Source organism: Nothobranchius furzeri, chromosome 4, assembly GCF_043380555.1.
Source record: "Nothobranchius furzeri strain GRZ-AD chromosome 4, NfurGRZ-RIMD1, whole genome shotgun sequence".
NCBI lineage: Eukaryota > Metazoa > Chordata > Actinopteri > Cyprinodontiformes > Nothobranchiidae > Nothobranchius > Nothobranchius furzeri.
This window is the reverse complement of record NC_091744.1, coordinates 9,182,857-9,208,299: the sequence shown is the minus strand read 5'-3', so window position 1 is coordinate 9,208,299 and position 25,443 is coordinate 9,182,857. Positions and strand designations below refer to the sequence as shown.

Below are 25,443 nucleotides of genomic sequence, written 5' to 3'. Positions count from 1 at the left end.
AAGTAGTAAAATGAACCAAAACAGAGTGGGGAGAGAAAGAGTCCACTGCAACCTAATCTGTAGTTTAACCCAAGCAGATAACCCCACCTGAAACTTAAGATCTAAAACCAAGCCATTAATACATCCTGGAGATAAAATTATCTCAATAGTCGATTTGCTGCAGTCTGCACTTTGAACTGAGTCTTAAAGTATTTTGCAATGCCACCAATCCCACAGATTGTCATTGGATGAATTTGAATTTAGCCACTTCCAACAGTCAAAAGCTGAATTAAGACATTTGGAGGGGGGGGGGGGATCTAACCTTAGACCCAGTATCCATATTGCAATGGCCTCCTTGGCACCAATTTTAAGTAGTTTGAGACTAAAGTCAACTTTTCTAAATATTTATACATTATAAGCCCATCTGTAATAGCGAGAAGTACTCTTTAATCTCAAATTTAAGTTAAGAGGTTTAGTTTGAACTTTAGAACACTGATGGCTCTTAGTTGCACACATTTGTACACCATGTGATTTAGGTTAAACAGTATAGATTTAGAAGTGTTCAGATAGGAGCCAATATGGCTACATCATTAGTGATGCAACATGAAGTGGAAGCAGACAGAAGCCTCAGACATGTGCACTTTATTGAGTTGTAGTGTACAGAGGCTTAGCCCCATGCACAAACCTTCCATAACACTTCAACACAAGGTAGAAGCCTCATCTTTTGCATGACAAAAACTGGACTAAGTATTGTTTATAGCTGAAAGTACAAAAACAAGTTTAGATTACATAATTTACATATCAAGCATTACTACAGGTCTGTTGGGCAGTGAGCCCACCAGAATAAACCTTCATAGAGGCAAATAAGGTGGTGAATAAAGACATCTGGACTGACCTACACAATAGACACATTTCTCACATTCACACCGCCTGGATGCTCTGTACTTCTTGTAGTTTCACCCCATTTGGGGCATTGTGCCATAGCCAGAGTGACAACAGAACGGAAGAGGTGTTGGTGTAGATATGCAGAGCCCGTTTGAGCAGTGTTGTTTTTGAATGAGGGGACAAAAACCGACAGTCCATTTAGAAGCACTTCCTGTGAACAATGCTGGGACCAGACTCATCATACTCCTGCTTGCTGATCCACATCTGCTGGAAGGTAGACAGGGAAGCCAGGATGGAGCCTCCAATCCATACAGAGTACTTTCTCTCTGGAGGAGCAATAATCTACAAAAAGAAAAAAAAAAGTTAATTGAGCCACATTGGAACCGTTTCACACAAGTGCTTCAACTAAGACTTTCCCTCAACAGGTGGAAATTTACCTTAATCTTCATGGTGGTGGGTGCCAGAGCTGTGATCTCCTTCTGCATACGGTCAGCGATGCCAGGGTACATGGTCGTACCTCCAGACAGGACAGTGTTGGCATACAGGTCCTTACGGATGTCCACGTCACACTTCATGATGCTGTTGAAGGTTGTCTCATGAATACCGCAAGACTCCATACCTGCAGCAGGAGAGGGAAGAAAATTATATACATTATAAACACACACACACGTTTAGCAAAGGCCAACACTTGAAACATTAGCCTCAACTCATTTCCTGCATTACCCACCAAGGAATGAAGGCTGGAAGAGGGACTCAGGGCAGCGAAACCTCTCGTTTCCAATGGTGATGACCTGTCCATCAGGCAGCTCATAGCTCTTCTCCAGTGATGAAGAGGAGGCAGCAGTTCCCATTTCTTGCTCAAAGTCCAGTGCGACGTAGCATAGCTTCTCTTTAATGTCTCGCACAATTTCACGCTCAGCTGAGGGACAAAAAAGTAAATAAATTCTCATGTATTGCCAACTTTTAATCTTTTTCCAGGCATACACTTACCTGTGGTGGTGAAGCTGTAACCTCTCTCAGTCAGGATTTTCATGAGGTAGTCTGTGAGGTCCCTGCCAGCCAGGTCCAACCTTAGGATGGCATGGGGCAGAGCATAGCCTTCGTAGATGGGCACGGTGTGTGTCACACCATCACCTGAGTCCATGACAATACCAGTGGTACGACCAGAGGCATACAGGGACAGAACTGCCTGGATAGCAACATACATGGCAGGAGTGTTGAAGGTCTCGAACATGATCTGGAAGAGAACAAACAATTAGTCATCTAGGTCAGGGTCACCCAAGGAGGCCATTAAGGTTAGTACAGTTACTAGCCAAACAGTAATTTAGTCAGACTGTACAAGTCTGAAGTGCAGTAGGTTCCCCCCCCCCCCCCCCCATTCATGCAAATACCCAAGTTGGCAAATTCAGTTTGAAGTTTAAACTGCAGAGCTCATGCTGCAACTAGTCACTCAATGCAGTAGAGATGGAAACCTTAATCTGTAGAGATGAAGAGACCAGCTCAGGGAGAAGAAACCTACAAGTTCAAGGAACAGGAGGAAATGAGACCGAGCTGAGAAAGTTCCCATGAAGCCCTGCTGATGAGCCAGTGGTTTTTAGAGGGGATGTAATCATGTCAGCTGTAGTTACCTGGGTCATCTTCTCCCTGTTGGCCTTAGGGTTCAGGGGGGCCTCTGTCAGGAGGACTGGGTGCTCTTCAGGGGCAACTCTCAGCTCATTGTAGAAGGTGTGATGCCAGATCTTCTCCATATCATCCCAGTTTGTCACAATACCATGCTCAATGGGGTATTTGAGAGTCAGGATTCCCCTTTTGCTTTGGGCCTCATCACCAACATAGCTGTCCTTCTGGCCCATGCCAACCATTACACCCTGGAGACAGATTTAAAAATCAGTAAAAAAAAAAATTCTGTTTCACAATAATCCAATTTGTATATATTAGAAAAACTAACCTGATGCCTGGGACGACCAACAATGGAGGGGAAGACAGCACGTGGAGCATCGTCTCCTGCAAAGCCAGCTTTGCACATTCCAGATCCATTGTCTACAACAAGGGCAGCGATTTCGTCTTCCATTTTCTGAAGAGAAGAGAATGGTGAGCAACCAAGTTCAGTCCAGTTATTCCAGAAGCTGTCCGCTAGATGTCGCAGTAGCGCAGCGTTAATTCAAAGATCTTAGAAACAAAGACGGCTTTGACCGGTCTGGCCATGACCATATAAGGATAAAGTCAGGCCAGCCTGGAGGCATCAGCAGCCCGGCCCGGAAGCCAACCCTGTGTGTCGCCAAAACCCAGATGACACCGAATCAGTCACTGCCCCCACCGGATTTCGTTAACCATTCACGCATCTAATTAGCTCACAGGTGTGAGCAGCGATGCAATCACAAAGTTGCTTAATAAATTAAAGAATCCCAACGATCTATGTACAAAGTCATTTTCAGAGAAGTTCATGGCTACAACGTCATGAAAAGGTAAGAACTTTAGCACATTTAGCTTACCAGTCACAGCTACCCTCCGTGACTGAAACTCGAGACGCCAGAAACAGCGTCGCTGGACCAAAATGCTCATTTTTGGCGAGAAGGTGAAGCCTACAACGCAGTTTGATTTAAGACCGACCACGTTAGACAACCTCACGGTACTGGAATCATTTTAAAACATCTAATAAGTGTCGCTTTACGCACACGACCACGAAGCATCAGCAAACAACTTCCTCCACGTTTAAAGGTCGGCTCAACTTTTAAGAAACCGTACATGTTGAATAAATTAGACGTTAAACTGAACACGTAGGTGCAGTAATGAAGTAAAGCCTTTTTCTGTTCGTCTCTTACCTGTGTGAAGGCGGTTACCCGTTCAGGAGACCTGATAGTAGCTGCTGCACTGTGTAGTGTCGTAGCTTGACTGCAATGAAGTTACCGAATCGGAGGATTTTATGCTAGCGCGTGCTGCAACCCCTTTCCATATAAGGAGAACTTTCCGCACGGCGCCCTCCAATTGGCTCTGCTGCATCTAGTGGGCGTGGCGCATGCAGATAACGGTTCTTTGCCCTGCCATGACTGCTGCTGGTGGTGGGGGGTGGGGGTGGGAATAAAATAATCCTTATTTTAAAGAAATGAGCTTTAGAATGATATTGATATAAACAAGTATGTTAAGTATTTGTGTTTTGTTAAATTGGGGCAAAACTTACAAAACAGTTATCCACACTAGGAAACAAGTCCAGATTTCCATGAATATATTTATACCTTATTTATGTTTTCTTCATTTATTACTACGACACAACTCATTTGATTTTTGACAGAGGAGATGAAAGAGGAAGGACAGCTGGCTCGTGAAGCAAAAGCCTCTCACTCAACACAGATACTCATTAGCAGCCATAGCCAGGATTTACCACCTTAGTGTTACTGACAGCACCTCAGCTGACATGTCGGTCACATGCACGCACGCACACTCACACACACACACAGGGTGACAGAAATACACGTGGGTGATTTGAGGTGTGCTTACATCTAAGCTCCAGTGGTCGTAAATCACTCATCTTTCATTACTTGTGTTATGTGTAGTTGAAGAAGCGTGATTAACATCAGCAGCCCTGACACGCTGAGCAGGTGCAGCATCAAAGTGAACTACGAGATCTTATGTGACTCATTTCAGTGTACATGCACACACCCTCCTACTATGTCGAACACTCCAACTTATTGTGCTTCTGAATCAGGTAATATTTTCGTTGTCTGCATGTACCGGTCAACTTGTTGATGAAGATTATCTTGCAAATCTGTGTTACATTTGACTAAAGAATAAATGGCTGGGCCCAGTTTCCGTTTTAGCTCAATTAGGACACAAGGCAAAGACTTATAAACCTACACTGGGAATTCTCACAAGCTCTGTATGTTCCTAATAAGGATATTTGGGAACCAGTTCACCAGTACGGACAGGAAGAAGGTTTTTATAGAGCCTCCTTTATTTATTTATTTATTTTGAAGATGAACACAGGAAGTGACCACAGCTAATGGACAGCATGCAGGACAAGAGGATGAATGAGCTGATCAGTGAATTGGCCATTCAGAATGGCATTAAGTTTAGACTGGAACACACACACACACACACACACACACACACACACACACACACACACACACACACACACACACACACACACACACAGACTGCCAGGGCATGCAGGACAACCATCCCTTTAAGAGGACCTTTGGATGACATCCATATAAGGAGATATTGGAGGGCGTCACATAACAGGAAAAATGCACAGCCCAGATCATGTGACCACTCTAAGGAAATGAATGAGCCTCTCTTTTTAAGGCTGTGCATGTGGCTGAGTAGAAGTTGGTCACTATTCAGCCTGATTTCTACATTCATGTGATTTTTTGTCCTAAAAGTATTGCCTCACCAACATGTTGTGGTGTTTTTACCCACGTTAACTCCCTGGACAGTTTTCTCTCTTTCCCGTGAACTCATCATTTCTTGAACTTTTTTAAAACCCAGAAGTTTGCATGACTAATTCATGCATTTCAACACACACACACACACACACACACACACACACACACACACACACACACACACACACACACACACACACACACACACACACACACACACACACACACACACACACACACACACCAGACTGCAGGCTCTACCGCCCTGCATTGCTCACTCACTCTCTCAGAGAAACCCACAGGCCTGGCTTTGGGTTCTGACTAAGACCGTATATGGAAAAATCCAGCAGGTATCAGTCCACTTTTCACCCATCTCCAAATTCAGAGCTCCATCTCAAAATAAAAACACAAATTACCTTATTTGTTTGTTTTGTCACATTTCCTTCCTTTATTTTGGTGTAATTTATTCTAATCTTACATCCTTTTATATCACAGTTTCATGCAGTGAAACAACATCAGTGCGCAGAACCACCTGTCTCACTGGCCTCTCCCCACTCACTTCTTACGTCATGTTCCAGAGTTCATTCAAAAGAAGGGCGTGTTCAGTGTGTGTGTATCTGTGTACTCCAGAGAAACCTGAAGACACCCAAAGTGACGTAAATTCCTGACCTCTTGGAATCTTACACATGTTTTTTGGTGGAAATTTACTTTTAATAAAGGAAATTGTTACATTTAATAAACTGTCATTGTCCCGCAGGCTTATGGTTCTGCTTTTCTACATTAAAAAAACTTTTAAAGTGGTCATGTCAGTTTTTCCATGTCATATTGTATCTCAACCAGCATGCATTGGTGTACCCCATATGGATATATACAAGTGGTGGTCATAAAATTAGAATATCAGGACAAAGTTCATTTAATTCAGTAATTCCATTCAAAAAGAGAAACTTGTAAATTAGACTAATTCATTACACACAGACTGATATTTGTTTATTTCTTTACATCTTGATGATCATAACTGACAAAGAATGAAAATCCCAAATTCAGAATCTCAGAAAATAATATAAATGATGACCAATGCAAAAATTTAGAATTGTTGTCCAGCTGGAACATGAAAAGTGTGAGCATGTACAGCACTCAACATTTAGTTGGGGCTCCTTTGGCCTGGATTACTGCAGCAATACGGCATGGCATAGGGTCGATCAGTCTGTGGCACTGCTCAGGTGTTATGGGAGTCCATGTTGCTTTGAAAGTGGTCTATGGGGTTATGGTCTGGCAAGTTTGCTGACCAACCAAGAACAGGGACACTAAACCAGGTATTGTTAGTGTGCTGGTGAAGGTTCTCAGATCATCCAGATCATGGTAATCTAAAAGGGTTCAAATAGGACGTTTTGCTTCTCATTCGAGGAGCTTTGTCAATTCTGACTGGAATATGGGAGAATCAAGCTTTTAAACTGTAGCTGTCTATTATTGCTGATGAGCAGAAACTCTCTCTGAATACCCATCCTCCCAACCCCCAATGAGTCGTTAGCCTCTATTGTGTGGGAGTTGTTGTATTGATCAGATGCAGGAGGGTGTGATAGACTGAAACTGTTTTAGTTTAGAGATTTAGAGCAAACTCACCGCTCAGGAGAAGAGCAGACACAGAAACTGACTGCAGGCAGGAGGATTTCCTGTTCCTGCGATCACTACGAGAAAGGGGTGGAGGATGTTTTTTTTTAAGGAGGCAAGTGGCTCTGAGTCCAGTTGCCTTCATCTGAACCCTTTTGGATAACAGAACCTTCACCAGCATGTATGACACAGACAGCATCACTTTACAGCTCTAGAACAATCAGCTGCGGCTGATTCTAATGTGGAGCAGAGTTTGAACCTGAAGATATATGATTATGGTTCTGGGCTAAAATACTGTCACGGCTGCCAGCCTGAAGAGGGAAAAAGCAGCCAGGGTCACCCAGCTCTGGTGATTGACTGGACACCGCCCCTCCTCCTCCTCTCTTCCAGGCTGCTGAGGAGCACAGCTGAGCTGAATCCTCCTGATGAGCCACACCTGGGATAAAAAGGCTGTGCCTTTAGCAGTCTGGGAGGCAGCAGTGCAGGGGTTCTGCTGTCCTCCAGGCCTCATTTTGTTTTCAACCCCTTCAAGGAGAAGAGTTTTAACTTTGGTAGTTTTAACTCTGAGTGATCCACATGGATCTTTTGTGCATGTCACGTAGTGTTGACTGTGTTCGTTGGTTTTTTAAGGTTAACTTCATTTGTTGCAATTTTATTGACTTCGTTTTTAAAACACCTTCTGTTCCGGTAAAACTTTTAACAAAAGTTTTAACCAGGTGTTTTATGTCAATGGATTGTTTTGGAACTTTTATCAACTTTGTGGATTTAGAAACCCCTTCTGTTTTGGTGAAACTTTTAATAAGTTTTAACCAGGTGTTTTTAATGTTTGAACTGCTCTTTCAATGTTAACCACCTTTTTGAGAGTATTTTTGTTTAGCATTATCTTAATAATGCCCGCCATCTGTTTGCTTGTGTTTTTAATACCTTTTTGTACAAATAAACCCATTTTGAACTCCTCCGCCAGTTTTTATGTTATCCCCATCCTTCACATTTTACCATCTCATGTCGGGGATGTAACAAATATGTTTTAAGTTCCACTAAACTTCCAAAATAATGATTAGACATGTCTACAGTACTATTAGACACTCATCTATACAGGTTATCAGCAAAAAAAAAAGTTGATTCAGGTTTTACTCACATTTTAATGTAGGTCTTTTTGACATAGACACTGGTAGCATTGGAAGTGTGTGCAGGTGCCAAGTCCTGTTGGAAAGTGAAATCTGCATAAAGTTGGTCAGCAGCAGGACACATGAAGCGCTCTAAAACTTCCTGGTAGATGGCTGCATTGACCTTGGACCTCAGAAAACACAAATGGACCAACACCAGCAGTTGACATGGCACACCAAACCATCACTGACTGGAAACTTTACACTGGACCGCAAGCAACGTGGATTATGTGCCTCTCCTCTCTTCATCCAGACTCTGGAACCTCAATTTACAAAGGAAATCCTAAATCTACTTTCTTCAGAGAACAAAATGTTGGACCAATCAGCACCAGTTGTGTCCTTACTGTCTTTAGCCCACGTGAGACTCTTCTGACGCTCTTACTCATGAGTGGCTTGACACAGGGGATGCGACAGCTGATACCCATGCCATGCATACATGTGTACGTGGTGGTTCTTGAAACACATACTCTAGCTGCAGTCCACTCTTTGTGAATCTCCCCCACATTTTTGAATGGGTTTCACAATCTAATGTTTGGACACAGAGCTCTGTGAATAGCCAGCTTCTTTAGCGGTGAACTTTTGAGTCTTGCCCTACTTGTGCAAGGTGTCAGTGGTCATCTTTTGGACAACTGTCAAGTCAGCAGTCTTCCCCATGATGTATAGCCTGCTGAACTAGACTGAGAAACAATTTAAAGGCTTTTGCAGGTGTTTTTGTTAATTAGCTGATTAGAGCGTGGCACCAGAGGTCTTCAATATTGAACTTTTTCACTAAATTCTAATATTCTGAGATACTTAATTTGGGATTTTCATTAGATGTCAGTTATAATCATCAAAATGAACAAACCTTTAAAAGGGATTTACTGAAACAAATCTACTTTGTCATGATGTTCTTATTTGATGACCAGTGGGCAAACTGTATGGGTACCAACAGGGTTTGCCAACACAGGGATCTGCCCACATGGATTTTAATGAGTCCATGTATGAGTCATACCATCTGGGCCCCTCTGAAAACCCATGCTGGGCCCATTTTAATTTATGTGTGCTAACCCCTGTGGGGCCATCATGGAAACCATAGACAAACCCCGTTGGCACCCATACAGCTTGCCCATATATATCCATATGGGACCCACATATTCATGCTGGCTGGGATTTAAACGTTAGGCGACACCCATTTATGAAGGTAAATGACAACAATACAGCAAATGAATTATGCATGTTGTCATTTTAGTTTCCCATTTCAGCAGCATTTTGATAGCTTATATTTTAAGGGGAAATAAAAAGAGATGGGCTTAGCTCAGATGGAAGGAGAGATACATTTTCAAATAATTCTTCTTTACTGGTTTAAGTGACTGTTTTTTACTGGTCTTAAAGGACCCGAGTAATAATGTAACAAAGTAAGTTCAAATGCAAGGAAATTTGAAATTCACAAAATTCAAACACAAAACACCCACCCTTGTTCAAACTCAGTAAAGCATATTTTAGCATGTACCATACACAGTATAAAAAACATACTCTGTACAGCCATAGTATAACAGAGGATTCATTACTATAAAGCTATTAATGTACACATATATTTACATTTGTTTTACACTTTGTCAGCAAATGAAGATCATTTAAACTCTGCATCCAATGCAGAACGATGAAAACAGAGATTTCTTCTGGTTGGTGTCAAGCTGTCCAGCTCTTTCCCAGGTCCACCAGCTCCATGCCCTCACAGTAGGACCGTGGTCTTGACACCCTGACCTAGTTAGAGAGGGGGGCACATCATTCAACATGATACTCGTAATACTAAACTCTCCCACACACTGGAGGCTGTCAAACACTCACAGGGGGTGTCCTGTGGGAAGCTAGTTGCTGCAGAAGTGGGAACGGAGTCCAATTAATGGGTTCCACAGGCCAGCTACAGACAGAGAGGTCACTGGCCTTACCCGAGTCCAACACACCATCCCCCATACTCAGCTCACTCCCCCTCCAACCATACTGGGAGCTGCAGGGTAAACAAAGAGCTCAGGGATTGTTTACAGCGACAGAAATTTGGAGAACCGACTGCTGCAGTCGTGGGTCAGGGCAAAGGTAAGTTACAAACCATGAATTTCAAACGTATCTAATCGTGATTTATACCAAGAAATGTTTAAGGCGTTCTTTTAGTTATCCTAAAATGGCATTTTCTCATAAATCACAAGTATCACAGATGAAATTGCTGAGAAAAGTGATAAACATGCAAAACATAAAACATTGTTTTAGTAACGATCAACTTCGTATTTGGTTAACATGATTCATACCTTTATTCTACTGAGGCTCAATTAGCAGTTAGCACCATGTCTATGGTGAAAGATCAGCATATGATGCTCAGTTCAATGGCAAATGCACAAAGTTAGCCATACAGAGCAGCAGTTATATGCTTGTAGTCTTGCTGCAAAAAGTTTAAATATGTACTCTGAACAAGTGAAATGTGTTGCTACCTTTTGTCCACAACTATTTTTGGTTCATGCACATTAGGTGTTTGTTATCTAAGTATCTCATGATCCACTGAAAGGATTTTAGAGACACGTTCAGACAGTAATCACTGGAGGGTCAACAATATCTGAATAATCTAAGATGTCTACAATATTAGCAAACTGCCACACCTCAGAAAATTACACAAAATTTCGCCTGGTTGCAGCTTAATGCTAGTCAGAATTACAACGCAAGATCAAGCAATTTATTTTCCATTATTTACAATAAAACAGCTGCACTTTCATAATTTCCCAATACAAGATGGTCTTGGCAGCAGCTGGTAAGGATATGGAGCTAATCTGATCCTAGTATTATGGAAAAATAAACATGGCTAACAGTTAGCTTTGACTAGCTGAGACGTGCAATGCTGTTTCCTGTGGGGTTTTATTTTTTGTCTGTTTGGAAATTTGAATCAAATATATGAAAAATTCAGTGTTATTTTATTTATTTTAAAGATAAAGTTTCACATTCGTATGAATTTCATTTAGTAGCTAGAAATACTAACAGTCATAAGACTTTTAAAAAATGCAGATTCTAACCCTCTGATTGTAAAATTCAAGACAGTTGTAACTTCATTAAGTCGTTTAATTTCCATGTGGATTTATCTCGACTATCATCACTCCTCATCGTCAGATCATGTCACACTGACCTGAAATCTTCTGTGATGTAGACGGTGTGCGCTTCTATATTTTCTATATTCTATATTTCTATGTCGATGGCTTGTACCTGTGAGGGTAGATGGTGTTGATGCGTGCTGCGTGGCTGGGACAGGTGGAGGGCAGCGACAGCGTGTCGTCGTGGTAACAGCAAGGGCGGTCGAGAGCTCGCAGATGCAGCAACTCTTCAGATCGTGTGAAGCCAGGATTGTCGAGTGAATCTGCCGACTCTGCCCACGAGCGCAACCAGAACCGACCCGACAGCTCATCAAAATGATTGAACCTGCGATAACTGTACAAACGAATGTGTTATCGTTTCATTTTCTCTCATAAAACATAAATAAACGTGCCTGATTGACCAGTCAGCAGACTTGCTTTCCAAACAAGTTAGAATGTTTAAGAATTGCTCAGAATGAAAAACAGGTAAAGTTTTCAGTCAACAACATCAACAACCACATCAGCAAAGTTTAGCTTCAAAATCTTTTCATGTAAAGCTAGTATCGCTACAAATAAAAGTCATAAACACGCAGAGTAACCTGTTTAAAAATGCACTTCCTGTATGAATCAAGACTTGTGCATTAATCTATTTATAATAGTTAAATAGCAGATCTCTATACAGATTATGTGCTCTATAAGATTCAGCATGATAATGAGGAACATGTCTGTCTGTATGACTGAGGGCTTTGTGCAAATCTACAGTAGGCAGCATCTGTCTGATTTGACAAACAGCGACATCTAGTGGGCAGTAATGCTTTTTTTCCGACACTGCCACCTCCAGATGTGTTGCTGCATAAAAAAACACCTAAATTTCATCATAAAAATACCTAATTCTGCAGACTGTATTCTCAACATGAAGACCATATGTGATTAATCCTGTGTGTTTCTACCTGCTGCGAGTCTGGTTCGCTTTGGCCTGGATCAGAATGGCTCGATAGCGTCGCACCGCCACAAAAGCCACGGCTCCCATGATGAAGGCTATAATGAGTAAGATGGCGAGACACGCACCCACGAGCCGCATTCGAGTCATCTTCATGTCACACCTCTGACCCATGAACCAGAAGTCATCACCTACAAGACACCTAATAAAGAAAACATAGCCCGAATCACACCATCATCAGAAGAATGGGTGTGGACCCTCGTCGGGTTGTCGTGGTTACCGGCAGACAGGAAGCTGGCCTGCATGGTGGGTGCAGATGCCATGGTGGTGGCAGTAATCGAAGCGACACAAAGAGGAGCAGCTGTGGTTTGTGGTGCCAAGCTCTGGCATGCATTTATATCCTGCTGGGCACTGCAGCAACCAGTCACACACGTCAGCCTGCAGCCCTGGAGATAATAAAAATGCAACATTGTCTTTATATTTCTTTTTTATTTATCCGGGAAACACCAAAGCCAAAGCTAGCTGCATTTTCTGCACTAGTACGGAAAAAGGTGAATATTTAATGCAACATAATGCCTTTCCTTGCATCCCAACAAATCCCTCGTGACAAAGGCAGCCACAACACTGCTAATGTGTCCTCAGGGCAAACGGCAACATAGAAACTGACCACATGCCCCACAAACAAATGTAACATCTGTAGAATAATTTGATTTTCTGAACAGGATTGAGAGTTTAACGGAGTCCTGATGTTCACATGAGTCAGCCTGTAACTGGATTAGTCCAGTGAAGAGGTTAAGAGAGGGATGCCTGTGCTGTTCCGTGCTTTTTAAGAGAATTAAGCGACTGTAGAGAAATGATAGAGCTGAGGGATGGAATGTAAAGAACAGCATGCTGCATCAGACTCATTAAACACAACTCCTCAGCCATCACGGCTTTAATTAGTGAGCTGTAGGCCTGGGCTCACCTCCGAGAGTGATGTTGGTGATCCTGGATGATCTGAACTTCCTGCCCTCATGAAGAGCTCGAGTTAGTCCCATTTGTTCCAGCAGCGACATGGGTGCACTTGCATCGAGCCATGGCAGAGCTTCATTGGTTTTAAACTCCACCAGAATCTGAACCGCATGGCCACTGGAACAATAATGGAACAGTGGAGTCTTTTAAACCTATTTCACCAATTTTCTAGATTCCTTTCACCACATTGAAGATTTTATTTTCTGGTTACTGTTCAACTCAAATGGAATGTTTTAGCTTGGTTTAAACCTCAAACTTTAAAGGTGTGGGAAACTCGGTGAGCTGCATCAGCAGGGACAAGTCCGCCACTTCAGAGGAGAACTTAAAGAGACAATGTGTATTTTTACCATTAATCTCTGGAAATATTCATCTAAACGTTGTAAACGAATTAAATGATGCCCAGTTATTGAAAAATATTGTTGGCTTTGTAACATATAACCACAAAAATCAGGTCTAAAATACATGGGAGTGGGTCTAAGTCTCTGGGTGACGCCATATTAAACACCATGTTTCCTTCAACGGGAGCCTGTGAGGACAAACTCCATTTACTGATTTGTAGCAAACGGTTACAAAACTTTCACCACACATAAACATTGTTTACCTCTTCACTCGTTGCCAGTGATGAAAGGGAGTCTGATGTGCTTGTCATTTTACTGGAGGTGGAACGATTTGACAAAGCACTCATTCGAAAATTGCGCTCTCGGATTTTTGACCTTATGGGCCAACCATTGGTAAGGTCTTGGTCAAACACAAAAATGCCGCTTGTTTGGAATGATTTAGGTTTATGCTCGCGGCAGGATTTGGAGTTTTATTTACGAATATTTGGACATCTCGCCTCTGATTGGCTAACAGTAACAGGACTAACTGTTTGCTCTGCAATGTGAATGTTTTATCTCCATAAATAACACAAGCTTGGAGGAGTTTCTGTTGTGTGGCTGAGTTGCCAGTGCTAACGGTTAGCTTCTTAGATCCACATCTGAAAACCTCCTGGCTGTTCCTCGAACCAGACTGAAAACCAAAGGGGACAGGGCCTTTCAGACTATTCCTCCCAGACTTTGGAACAGTCTACCTTCAAATCTCCGTCTCTCTAACACTGTAGAGTCTTTAAAAATCATCTAAAAACTCACCTTTTCATCCAGGCGTTCCCTCCCTAAATGTTTCAAAAAGATGGCTTTGTTTGGGATCACACCTTCACTTTGTTTACACTCATGATTTTATTTTCTATGTTTATCACTGCTATTGTTTTTCTGATGTTTTTATTGGTTAGAGGTATTTGCCCTGATCTTTATCATGTTGTACAGCGCCTTGTGATTTATATCTGTGAAAGGCGCTATATAAATAAACTTTACTTACTTACTTCTGCTAGCCGAGACGGTCAATACGGTTTCCTGGATGCTAAAACAGCAGCCTTTCGTGGCATGAGTCAAGATGGGTGAGTCCATGAATGTTAAGTGACAGTGTGATGTAGATCTGTCAGGTTTTTCAAATCCTAGAGTTTCAGTGTGTATTTTCTCAGAAGCTAATGCAGGAGATAGGTGTAGGAGACTATTTTCATGTTCAGCCTGCATGAAAAACTCAAGAGTGACTGATTATAACCAGAAATAAACAACCTGGTAACAAATGTGTATTTCTTTCTCAACTTTCTGCAAAACTTCACCTGCTCCAGACACCCAGCAGCCTCCTGAAACCTGGTGCCTTTTGAAGGTATGGCTGTACCTAAAATAATAATAAAAAAATGTAAAAAGAATGAGTAATGGATATTTTAAGATCAAATTATGACTGAATGACAATTGCACATCCTCACCCAGGTGGCCGTGTCTTCGTCTAAACCAGGACCTGAAGCCGACCTGGACTCTTCTACAACCACCTGCAGCAGCAGCTCAACCGTCTCCACTGGACAGAAAGAACAAGGATGGGAGTTTTAATCGCAAGCTAAACAAACACAGACGCATGTTGTTGCAGACACAATACCTCTGATTGTAGCAGGTCGGTTTGGGACAATGTAGAACACAGGACTCTTTGTGGAGTGCCAACTGGGAATTAAAGCAGATGGTGTCGGATCCAACTGGTTCGGTTTACTGGAATGTACAGTTGGTCCGGTTGTAGGAATCTGCTCTGTAGTTCTGCCGGAAAACCACTGCCGGATTTGGTCTATTTTAAAGTTAAAACCAGTGGTGATAAAGTCTTGGGATTGTTTGTGAGTATTAGTGTAGGATGGATGGTGTGCGTGGGATAATTGTGATGTGTGTGAGTGTGCAGTGGCGGTTTGGTGGTCCACAAAGGTTGTGTGCGTAGAAAATTCAGTGGGAAAGGAGGTTCTTGTCCTGTCAGAAAATTGGGTTGCGTAAGAAGGTGGAAAAGAATCTGAAGTGGCTAAACCTGAGGGTGTGTTGTCATGAGTGATTGGCAGAGTTCCTGTTGCAGCCCACGTTTGGATTTTCTCTCGGTGCGCTGCTCTGGGTGTAGGAAAAGAGCCAGCAGAAGCTAAAGTTTGTCCATCGTCCTTGTCAGACGTAGAAAAGGTCGCGTGTGTGGATTTTTTGGCAGTTTTCACTAAAGGAGATGGTGTCACGCTCACGAGTCTCTCTGTGGTTTCAGAAGAGTCCGCTTGACTCTGATCGGAAGGAGCCAGCGTGTGAAGAACGTCTGTACGTTCTAACTTTTCGTCAGGAGACGAAGCAGTTGGAGGCGTAGCATCAGGTGTAAATGAGGATTCCTGATTAGTGTGTAGATCAACAGCAGTGATGAGGGGTGAGTGAGTCCTGCTGGGGTCATGTGATGATAATGATGATGGAGTAGTGGGTTGAGTGTCAATGTTTGCACCGCTCCAGTCTTGCTGTGGAGGTATGGTGAAGGGTTTTACAGGGTCGGAGGTGGTGGCAGAGATCAGGTCAGAGTTAGACCGGTGTGTGGGCTCATGCCTCATCCAGGGAACAGCTAGATCGTGTTGATGTTTAGCGCCACCATGTGGAAAAAGGCTGGCGGTTCTCTCCAAAGCTGGTGTCTCAGAGGGAGAAATGGTGAGAAGAGCACTAGATCTGGACCCTCGGTGGTCTGAGTGTGTAGATGTCTGAGTGGACTTGTGGAAATCTGTTCCAATCAGGGGGACTTTTGTGTTTGTCCAGGACGTCTCAGTTGGAATGAGAGTAGGATTTTGTGTTTGGGATTTTCCGTCCATACTGACTGCATGCTGAAAATATGGGAGCGTCCTGGCACTCATGGGATCACCAGTGAGGTGAGCAGCTCCAGATGCATCCACTCCATTGTTTGGTATTTCCTCAGGAAGAGGGAGAGTTTCCCTATCAGCTCCGCCAGCGACTGAAAGCCCCCGTTGGCGTGAGGTGGAGGGGAGCGCCCTGCCTTCCTGAGTGGAGGTGTTGGACACAAACCGAGGGTCTGAACTCCTCACTGAATCTTCATAGAGGTGACCTCTGCCCTCCTCTGTGCCTCTCACCACCTCTTCGGCAACGGTAGCAATATTCCTGACGGTAGTTCCTGTCTGGAACCAGCCAGTGGGGTCTTGAGTTGAAAGAACCTCCGAGGAATTCCTTTCATTTTCATGAACTAAAAAACCAAAAACAAACAGAATAACAGAGAAGGGGAGGCGGGGTGAGGGCGATGAGTGGAAAACACAACATAGCATTTCTCTATCAACACAGAAAGGACGATAAGAACTTTCCAACTAACAAATTCACTGTAGAACACCCATTTTCACACACTGTGGCTTGAATTAACCATCTGTAGCTCTACGATAAACAAAAACTACACAGCTCATATCATCACCAAACAGCTTCTATCAAGCTCCCATGATCTGATGAAGGTTTTCTCACCATAATAAACCAGCTGAGCTGAATCTGAGGAGCGTCCTGCTCCCGTCCAGCTGAGGGTGGCTTGGTTTCCTTCACAGCTGGAGAGCAGAGCCGTATCTCCTCTCCGCAAGATCCGATCTTCTTCACAACGCAGTGAGATCGTTGAATCACCATCTGACCAGTCTAACTTTAAAAGTACCGTCCCTTCAGAGGGAACGTCTAACACCCAGGTGCACTTAAATGGCTGCAAGGGTTCATCAGCCCGCTGGCTTATGGGGTTGGGGAGAGTACTGATGGCACTAAAAGGTAAAGAGAGTTTGATGGGACCAGATGTCTCTCTGTCCAGAAGGACATGTCCACCACAGTAATGACCCGACCAGGACAAAATTTTATCTGAAGAGGAATAAAAAAATAATGACAGAAGGTGTAAATGTCATGGTTAAAACCCTTTTGAGCAATATATATATATATATATATATATATATATATATATATATATATATATATATATATATATATATATATATATATATATATATAAATTAGAATCAAACATAAATAACATTTCTGTTCTTTGTGGGAGGTTGAGATTAAAATCTCAAGATTACTAAATAATTTGCTTTTATCTGAATATTTTACAGGTTTCAGCCCAACATAAAGACTTCTTTACCTGTTGCGATGAGAAGAAGCAGCAGGCAGGCGTGGAGCTGCATTTCCAGTGAGTAGACATTTCAGTGTCAAAAATCCCAAATTACTGCAGATGTTATTTTTTATTTAAATCCACCCTATCGCTGCGCTGTAACACGGGCAAACTGCGCAAATGGTGTCCAGTCTTCCCGCAGAGCACCAAATGAAACGCAGAGGCGTCAGAGACGCTCTTCGCTTTGGCCCACCTCTGTCCTCTTGTCTCAGTCACATAAATCAGGTTCACGTGTGAGTGTGTGTGTGCGTGTGTGTTTGGGCTCTATGGGCTCAGCACCGCGCCTCAGGCGGTTCCGCGCGCTCGTTAAAGTCAGGGGGACACTGAAGAGGAGAGGAAGGAATCCTCTGATCGCTGCTGGAGCTGATTTTTACACAGAACTAAACTCCTCACAGGAAATATTTAAAACAGGAAGCATCAGGATGAGAGAGGAGCTTCTCCATTAGAGACATGTGAGTGACCGCTGTCCCTGACAGGGGCGGATCTAGGATTTTTATGACTGTGGGGCCAAGAGGCCACAATATTTATAGAGAGGCCAAGTATCAGTCTAACATCGTCACACACAATTTCTGGTAAGGTAGATATGCTTTTGTAATACATTTCTCAATTTTATTACTGTTGGGATGACTTCTATTCTAATTTTTTTATACTATTAGGAAAATCTTGTGTTATAAACAATTGTTATTGCTGGGTAGGATAGTTTTGGTAAAAAATTATGCATTTTTAATACCTTGTAGGATACCTTTTGTACAAATGTGGTGTTTTGTAGTTTTGTATATGATGACTTTTGTTTTAAATTCTCATTTTCTATATTGTTTTAATATTATTTCGTAATACTGTGCCAAAAAACCCGACAAGGGGCAGAAGTAAATTAGCACTAGCACTAGCTAAAGCTTGATTTATACATATCCGTCAGACAGAGACGTTTTGCTCTTGGATTTCTTCGTCACCTGAGGAGTGTTGCAAAGTAATTCCCTGCCAAGACAACAGATGGTGTAGCACTTTTCTGTGGTATCATGCCACCTTTACACTCATGCATGTGGTTCACGTGTATTTACTAATGTGTTTGTTTATATTTTTCAGAAACTTTATAACATGGACAAATTTCTCCCTCATTCTCCTCCACCTCTTCACGCGGTCACCACCTCTACACCCACCTTTCCTGTAATTTCCGTCCACGAATAAAACTTTTGTGTCATATTTTTGTACTCCTTCAGTCAATAAACATTTATATATTCGGGCTTCTTTTTTGATGTGCTATTCAATCTGTTCCGTGTCTGTCTCAAAATTTTAAATTTTTTTACTTTTTGACGGAGCAATGGCTGTTGACGAATTTAAAAGAAGCGGTGTTCTGACCAATCACATGCTTGCAATCTCCGTCACTTTAGACATCATTTAAACATTTGGGCATGTTTCCATCACCCTCTGTGAGCATGTTGGAAAGTCCTTGTGCCGATGCATAATGGTGTTGCATGTCTCCACGCCGATGCAGAAGGAGAAGAATAAATCAGGTTTTACACTTTGAATGTGTTGCATCAGCTACAACTTTCACTATGGTGAACAGCAACGTTCAGGGCAGAGTCTTTCTCAGAAGAACATATTATAAAAATGTTTAGTTTGGTATGTGTCAGTAGGGCTGGACAATAAATCAAAAAATTTATCGTTATCGAAATTTCTGACACTTATCGGGATAATTTTTCCCATGTCCATAAATTCGATAATAAAAGCATCAAAAGATGTGTGTAGGTTAGCAACATTCATGTCGCGTTAAGAAGCTGTACCACCTTGAGTTACGAAAAAATGTGACTCAACGTAATCCATCTAGTGGACAACTTTTGTTTCTGTGCATACCTGTACTTATCGTCAATTTATCGTTAACGAGGTGAAATCCTCAATAAATCGTGATATTGATTTTGGGCCATATCGCCCAGCCCTATGTGCCAGCTCTAAAAGGACAGTCCCACTTAATTACCTTTGCTGTTTTCTCTGTTCATCTCTGTGCTTTTGTTGCAAAGTGAATAACTGTCTGTATAAGTCTCTTATGCTGCCTTCAGGGACCAGGCCTCTCTTGCAAAGAAGATATGTCTCAGCTATGGTACCAGGAAGGATTGGGTTAGGGAATATGTGACATCACTTTCTTAAACAAATGGGTAAATCACCAGGGAAACAGGTCCAACTAACATGAAAACATGAAGTGAACAACACAAAACTTATATTTAAAAATGTTTATTTCCATTAGAAGCTTGCTGGACTTTCACATCTGAGAGCTGATTGATATCTGGGTGTTTGGGTTATTTGGGTATATCTAGATAAAAACTTAAAGCACTGATTTGTTTTTATTTTTAGTCATGATGCACGCTAAATCTAACAGGCCTTCCTGAAAGTTTCAACAGATAGACATGTCTATCACATGAAATTCAAGAGAAGAGAGAACACAATTCTCATCATGTTTGTTTCTGTGGAGATGGTTGGTAACGGTCACACCTGTCTCCAATCAGATTAGGATCACAGCTCAGAGAGTACTGGACCTCAAAGCCACCGTTTTTAGCTGGGCAGCTGAATCTGTGCGTCCCCTGGCTCAGGAACCTGGTGCATGATCCGAGACGGTCATCATGTTTCAAATCCTGGTCCCAAACTTCCACAATCAAACTAAACTGTGTGTACACCTGATGTGTGTGGAGAGAGAGAGAAGAAGTAGGGTCATTATGGATTATGGATCAGTTACATGACATCCACAAGTGCCATTTTTGTTTATTCATTAGTGAATATATGTGTTTGTCAGATTAATTACCTTCCCCAAATTATACAGAGCATTCCACCAGGGATTGTTTGACCGGATCATATGGGTCCTATGATATACGGATCCATACCACATTTTAGCATAGCTGTGAACAGGAGAAGGAGAGAGAAAGCATAAAATACATGTTCATCCAATGCCTTAAAGTCAGAATGCCACATTGTCTCACTATCCTACCTTTCAGTGGCTCCTACTGGATCTCCCTTCAGATTCCAGGCCCGGATGATGGTCACTGTCAGCGTCCCCCTGGAAGCCTGACGAGGACAGCAGTTGGTCGCCAGATTGGGAGTGTGTAGCCCACACTGAGGTTCTTTGGGTGAACTCTTGACAGCATTGTCCTCCAGGTACTGCTCGATGGCTGCCTTCATCCCTGCCCTCTGCTTCTCACTTGGCATGAGCTGATAAATGGGCTGAAGTGAGTAGGAAACAACATCTGGGTTGTCCTTCAGGGTGTGCAGCCAGCTTGTAAATCCCAGGGAGTCATTGTTGGAGATCAAAAACTCTCCCAACCAGCCGGTGCCTCCTGATACCTCTGTGTAGTGCTGGTGAAGACCTGAGCTGTATCCAGTGGCCATGTCCTGGTTCACTAGAACTTTGTTGCAGGACTTTTGAACACTGGATAGCTGTAGCTTCCCCAGGCCAACAGCGATGCCCAACGATAGACAGGAGTGGACCTAGATGAGGGTTTGTGTAAAACACAGTGGCCAGGTTCATCTGATTTTAAATGTGCCACATGAATATAATAGATTTATTTCCCAGGGAGAGGCGTGAGTCTTTCACCTCGCTGGAGGAGAGTCCGTTCAGTGAAGACAAACAGGTTCGTGAAGCGGTCACTCTTCTCAGTCGCCCTCCGAGATGAACCTGAAACAAAATTGAGTCTCGTGGATCTTTTCCCCCCAGTTTTATGATTGGAACGAAACACAAGTGGTGTGTGAGTGCGAACCTGTCGGATGTAGTGTGTGCCATAGGTGCGTATGAGCTCGTTGTACTGCACAGAGGTGGTAGAGTTGTAGTGACTTGGGAGTCTGGATGCATCCTTTATCAATTCTGAGCTGAGGGGGGGACTAGTTGAGACGCGGTAACTGGACAGAAAAACATAAACCACTTTAATCAACTTCAAAAACCTCAATGAAATACCTAGATGTAATGTGATGATGTCACTGCCCTACCTGTAGTGGCTGCAGGTGACCCTGTGTGTGCTGAAAGCGTACCGGTCCTCTTTAGTTCTTTGTGAAGCAAAACTGTACGCGTTGGAGAGGGTTCCCCCCACCTCAAGCTCGGCAGACACATTCAGACCAAACTGTGCAGAAAAAAAGTGAAAGGTCTAACATTTAAGTTTTAATTACTAGAGCTGCAATCTCACATGTTTTAGCAACCTGAGATTATTTTAGTATTCTAAGTAGGGGTGCTCACTGTTGGCCTTTTTTTTTTTTTTTTTTTTTTTTACTGCTATCCAATATGGCGATATTGTCTGACTCTTAATTTCCGAGACCAACGTAAACCAATACTGATGTACGCTGTGTCCCCCTCTCATAAAAAAATAACGACTAAAACATTTTAGGTTACTAACATCTCATATCTCCTAACATGCATGCTTACATTTTAAAAATTTTCTGTGCAAAATGACAACTATTTTGATTCAAGTTAGTAATAAGAAAAGTGCCATGTTTATTTAGTCTCCAACAGCAGCTGAATCCAGTGCCGTGCCCAGGCATTTTAGGATGGGGTGGTCCACGTGGGGCACTTGTTTATGCACGGGTGGCACCACATTCTTCCACGACCTTCTTCTTCTTCTTCTTGCTGTTTTGTGGTAGCCACTTCCTAGTGTAATACTGGCACCAACTGGAGTGGAGTGGCACTGGGAGCAAGACTCAAAACTCTGTTTATGTCAATATGAATAAAATAATATTACAGAGATGTTCTGTAGGCCTGGGGCTAGAAACCAATATTTAAGGTACATGTTGCCACCTCCTATTTTGGGGTTTGTAACCCCAAGTCTCTGATGGACAATGGAAAGTCAATTGAAATCAGGCCCCCATAATTCTGGAATGAAATTGAAGCCAAATAGGTAAAAATTGGCATGAGAGTGTGAGAAGATGAATGCGTGCTGGCAGCCCTGGTTGCAGATGCACATTGAGACTTAAATAATGTTTCTTATAAAGCTGTCAAATTACCGTGAATTGAATTCAGCTGTAAATGAACAAACTTTAAATCCTTCCGTTACTCTAAAAATCTCTCAGTTGTATTAATGTTCCAGATCTGACGTTATACCTTCCAGTCACTGCTGTCCTGGGCTGTGTACGTGTTGATCAGTGAGCTGTGAGCACAAAGTAGAAGAAAAACAAATCACTAGGACATTTTTTATGCTTTTCAACTATTTTGTATTTAAAGCTGCTATAGCAAATCTGCAAACAAGCTAGGTTTTGAACACAAACGTGGTCCCGGGACACTCATCCCTCCCATCGGATATCTTCCCTGGATCCACGTGCACCGGAACTGAAAACCCGCATTGCCAGAGGAAAAGGGCTGAACACCGGTCATCGTTTTATCTAGGTTCGAATGCTTTTTGTTGTCCGTGACTTTAAATGGAGTTTTTCTTTATGGGAATCTGGTAGTTTGTCCTAAAGTTGAAGTGGTAGCAGCTGGCTGTTTCTCCTCCGATATTACTGAGCGAGCGGAGAACCTCACCAGTGGTGTTCTGTTGCTAAATAAATATGGTGAACGGAGGACCCAGGGAAGTGCAGCCATTCAGCGAGATCGACAGCCGGACGGTCCAATCGTGGCTTTTGGTCCAAGCTGTGTTATTGGCGAGGTTTTTAGACAAACGCAAGTGAGCCACTTTATTAATTTTTTCCCACCGATTTTTGTCAATTCTCAACAATATACCTAGAGCTATAAACGTTGTTAAGAGGCATGAATATAATGTTTTAAGCTAAACTGTTTTACAAATTTGCCATTGCAGCTTTAAAACAGAGTTGATTGTTATTGAACTGTAATGAATGTGAGGAAAAACACAAAAATGTTGATAAAAGAGCTGTTATGGTTGTAAATGCATTATGTTATAAGTTTAATAATTATTGTCAATGAAACAAACTGTTAGAATATGTAAAGTTACTGTAAAAAAACACAAAAATGCATTTGACATTCTATAAAAAATGAATGTTATTTTAAAACCACCAATTAAAGGTAGAGAGCTCTGTCGTTTAAGACAGATGATTACGCTGCCTGTACCTAACAGAAGTGTGGTAACTGCTGTAGATATCAGCACTGCAGCGGCTGAATGCACGCCAGTCCAACACAGAACCTGGAAGCTGAAAATAAAGGAAAACACCTTCTTTAACACGTCATCGATAACATATGTGCAGGTATGTCTTTATTTTTTTTTACTTTCTGCAGCCTGTAGCCCTGAAGCGGGTTGGAGCAGAGAGTACAGGTGCCGTCCTGAGTCAGGTAAGTCTTCACGTCGATCACGTAAGCTCCTTTTCTCTGCAGTGTGACCACATCAAACCCCTCCCCAACCAGATTGTGACCTGGCACAAAAGGTGCAGCATCACAGTCACTGCGGTTCCCAATCCGACAGGAGAGAACAGGAGATGGGAAAAGGAGGAAGAGGCTCAGGAGGAGAAGGACTGGCCAGGGGAACATAGCTGGAATCAAAAATGAAATGTTGTAGGAAAAAACATAAATCATCAACATATTAACTACAGCTGTAAAGGTTAAAACAGGCTTGTTCCCTGGTCTGCTCTCACAATAAAGAAACAATGTTTTATAGGACTTATTGCGAGTTGTGTTTATCCTGGAAACCCAGTATATTTACAACTTAATGGCTGATTTCATTTGATAAATGGTTGGTAAAATTGCGCATAAAACCCATAAATTTGTGGTTTTTATTCTGAAGTTTTCTTCTCAAGATTTGAATGCTCACCAATTTACAGGAACAAAATGCAGCTATTTTTGTTCTGCGGTGCAAAGTTGATTTATAATAGGCAAAATAATGGTCAACTAAATAAGCAATCAATTGAAAAGACATGCACACAAAAAGAAATAATGAACTATTTTAACGTGATGTCTTTCAGGTGCACCTATTTGGTCAACCGTTTCCTGGACAGACTGATAAAATAAGAGCAGGAAAATAAAATTGTTTTCTGCTTGGAGAGAAACATCTAATTTCAACTCAAGGCTTTCAATAAAACCAAAATCCACAAAAATCAACAATCTGTTTTATATTTTCTTATTATTAAACAGAATCAAAGTGGTTTGCTGCATCCTGCAGAGGTGCATTAGCTCTTTAGACCTATTGATTGAGGATTTTCTTTCTGTTATGCTTTCAAAGATTTTACTATACCTGATCCAGAGGCTGACAAAAGTCTTGTTGCTGATCCACTTCCAGATAATCAGATGGAGCAGGATGGTGAGTTTGTTTAAACACAAGCTGAAGATCACAGTTTATAAGGATGTAGAATAAAACAGGGAGCCACCCCTCTAAAGAGATAAGACCAATAAAAATCAACCAGGTTCAAGGAAACAGCCTTGACATAAGCTGAACTCCTGCTTAATGAGTACACAAGGAAGTGATCACAGTTCTCCTATTAAAAAATCCATGTTTTAGTTTTTCAAATAATAATAACTTAATTATCTACAACAAATCCTGGAACTATGCTTCTGGAAATTAAATAAAGGAGTTAAAGACACAACAAAATATCATGTTAAAGGGATTTTAATCACTAAGTTGATTTAAAAAAACCTTTAAAATGAATCCAGTTTATGTGGCATCAATCAATCAATCAGCTTTTATTTATACAGCACATTATCCTACAATACATGCAACTCAAAGTGCTTAACAAATTAAAAAGGCCCCGCATACCCACACTCCCTCCCATCCCCAGAATTTTAAAAACAGTCTGACAATAAAAACCCCTCCACAACACTCAGCCTCCGGCACACACACACACACACACACACACACACACACACACACACACACACACACACACACACACACACACCATCCGGGCGGAGACCTCACAGACTGGGACGTTACTCGAGGTGAATCGTAAGCTGGACAGCGTTCTAG

The 25,443-nt window shown here is 42.1% G+C and overlaps 3 protein-coding genes and 1 long non-coding RNA gene across 5 annotated transcripts; 1 reads left to right on the top strand and 3 right to left on the bottom strand.

Annotated features, from left to right (window-relative positions):
• Positions 1-605: 605 nt before the first annotated feature.
• Positions 606-3,800, bottom strand: LOC107389815 (actin, cytoplasmic 2). The gene is made up of 7 exons (XM_015966198.3): positions 3,687-3,800; positions 2,813-2,938; positions 2,493-2,732; positions 1,855-2,101; positions 1,592-1,783; positions 1,302-1,483; positions 606-1,206 (listed from the first exon to the last, which is right to left on the bottom strand). The coding sequence occupies exons 2-7, from the start codon at positions 2,933-2,935 to the stop codon at positions 1,063-1,065; spliced, it is 1,128 nt and encodes a 375-aa protein (XP_015821684.1). The 5' UTR covers positions 2,936-2,938; positions 3,687-3,800; the 3' UTR covers positions 606-1,062.
• A 4,179-nt stretch (positions 3,801-7,979) lies between these two features.
• si:ch211-14k19.8 (uncharacterized) lies at positions 7,980-17,680 on the bottom strand. The gene is made up of 11 exons (XM_015966176.3): positions 17,543-17,680; positions 16,894-17,265; positions 15,035-16,627; positions 14,868-14,956; positions 14,721-14,779; positions 13,017-13,180; positions 12,333-12,498; positions 12,063-12,254; positions 11,246-11,467; positions 9,851-10,010; positions 7,980-9,766 (listed from the first exon to the last, which is right to left on the bottom strand). The coding sequence occupies exons 1-11, from the start codon at positions 17,583-17,585 to the stop codon at positions 9,692-9,694; spliced, it is 3,135 nt and encodes a 1,044-aa protein (XP_015821662.1). The 5' UTR covers positions 17,586-17,680; the 3' UTR covers positions 7,980-9,691.
• Positions 13,177-18,812, top strand: LOC129164235 (uncharacterized). Of its 2 annotated transcripts, none has more exons than XR_008563835.2 (5): positions 13,177-14,767; positions 14,872-16,083; positions 16,189-16,298; positions 17,514-18,024; positions 18,656-18,812. It is a non-coding gene; the product is annotated as an uncharacterized lncRNA (long non-coding RNA). The 2 variants fall into 2 exon arrangements; XR_011520258.1 differs by having other exon boundaries at positions 17,514-18,144.
• A 970-nt stretch (positions 18,813-19,782) lies between these two features.
• Positions 19,783-24,837, bottom strand: LOC107389827 (perforin 1.5). Its single transcript, XM_015966211.3, has 10 exons — positions 24,715-24,837; positions 23,757-24,016; positions 23,601-23,680; positions 22,641-22,686; positions 21,539-21,669; positions 21,313-21,451; positions 21,150-21,230; positions 20,547-21,043; positions 20,364-20,457; positions 19,783-20,238 (listed from the first exon to the last, which is right to left on the bottom strand). The coding sequence occupies exons 2-10, from the start codon at positions 24,012-24,014 to the stop codon at positions 20,017-20,019; spliced, it is 1,548 nt and encodes a 515-aa protein (XP_015821697.1). The 5' UTR covers positions 24,015-24,016; positions 24,715-24,837; the 3' UTR covers positions 19,783-20,016.
• Between the last annotated feature and the right edge of the window lie 606 nt (positions 24,838-25,443).

Coding starts and splice junctions, on each gene's coding strand:
- LOC107389815 (XM_015966198.3), bottom strand. CDS start 2,935: ATGGAAGACGAAATCGCTGCCCTTGTTGTAGACAATGGATCTGGAATG. Junction 2,733..2,812: donor TTGGTCGTCCCAGGCATCAG/GTTAGTTTTTCT, acceptor ATCTGTCTCCAG/GGTGTAATGGTTGGCATGGG. Junction 1,784..1,854: donor TTACAGCTTCACCACCACAG/GTAAGTGTATGC, acceptor TTTGTCCCTCAG/CTGAGCGTGAAATTGTGCGA.
- si:ch211-14k19.8 (XM_015966176.3), bottom strand. CDS start 17,585: ATGCAGCTCCACGCCTGCCTGCTGCTTCTTCTCATCGCAACAG. Junction 14,780..14,867: donor ACGAAGACACGGCCACCTGG/GTGAGGATGTGC, acceptor TTATTATTTTAG/GTACAGCCATACCTTCAAAA. Junction 12,255..12,332: donor GGCCAGCTTCCTGTCTGCCG/GTAACCACGACA, acceptor TTTCTTTATTAG/GTGTCTTGTAGGTGATGACT.
- LOC107389827 (XM_015966211.3), bottom strand. CDS start 24,014: ATGTTCCCCTGGCCAGTCCTTCTCCTCCTGAGCCTCTTCCTCCTTTTC. Junction 22,687..23,600: donor AGTTACCACACTTCTGTTAG/GTACAGGCAGCG, acceptor TTGTGCTCACAG/CTCACTGATCAACACGTACA. Junction 21,231..21,312: donor GCACACACTACATCCGACAG/GTTCGCACTCAC, acceptor ATTTTGTTTCAG/GTTCATCTCGGAGGGCGACT.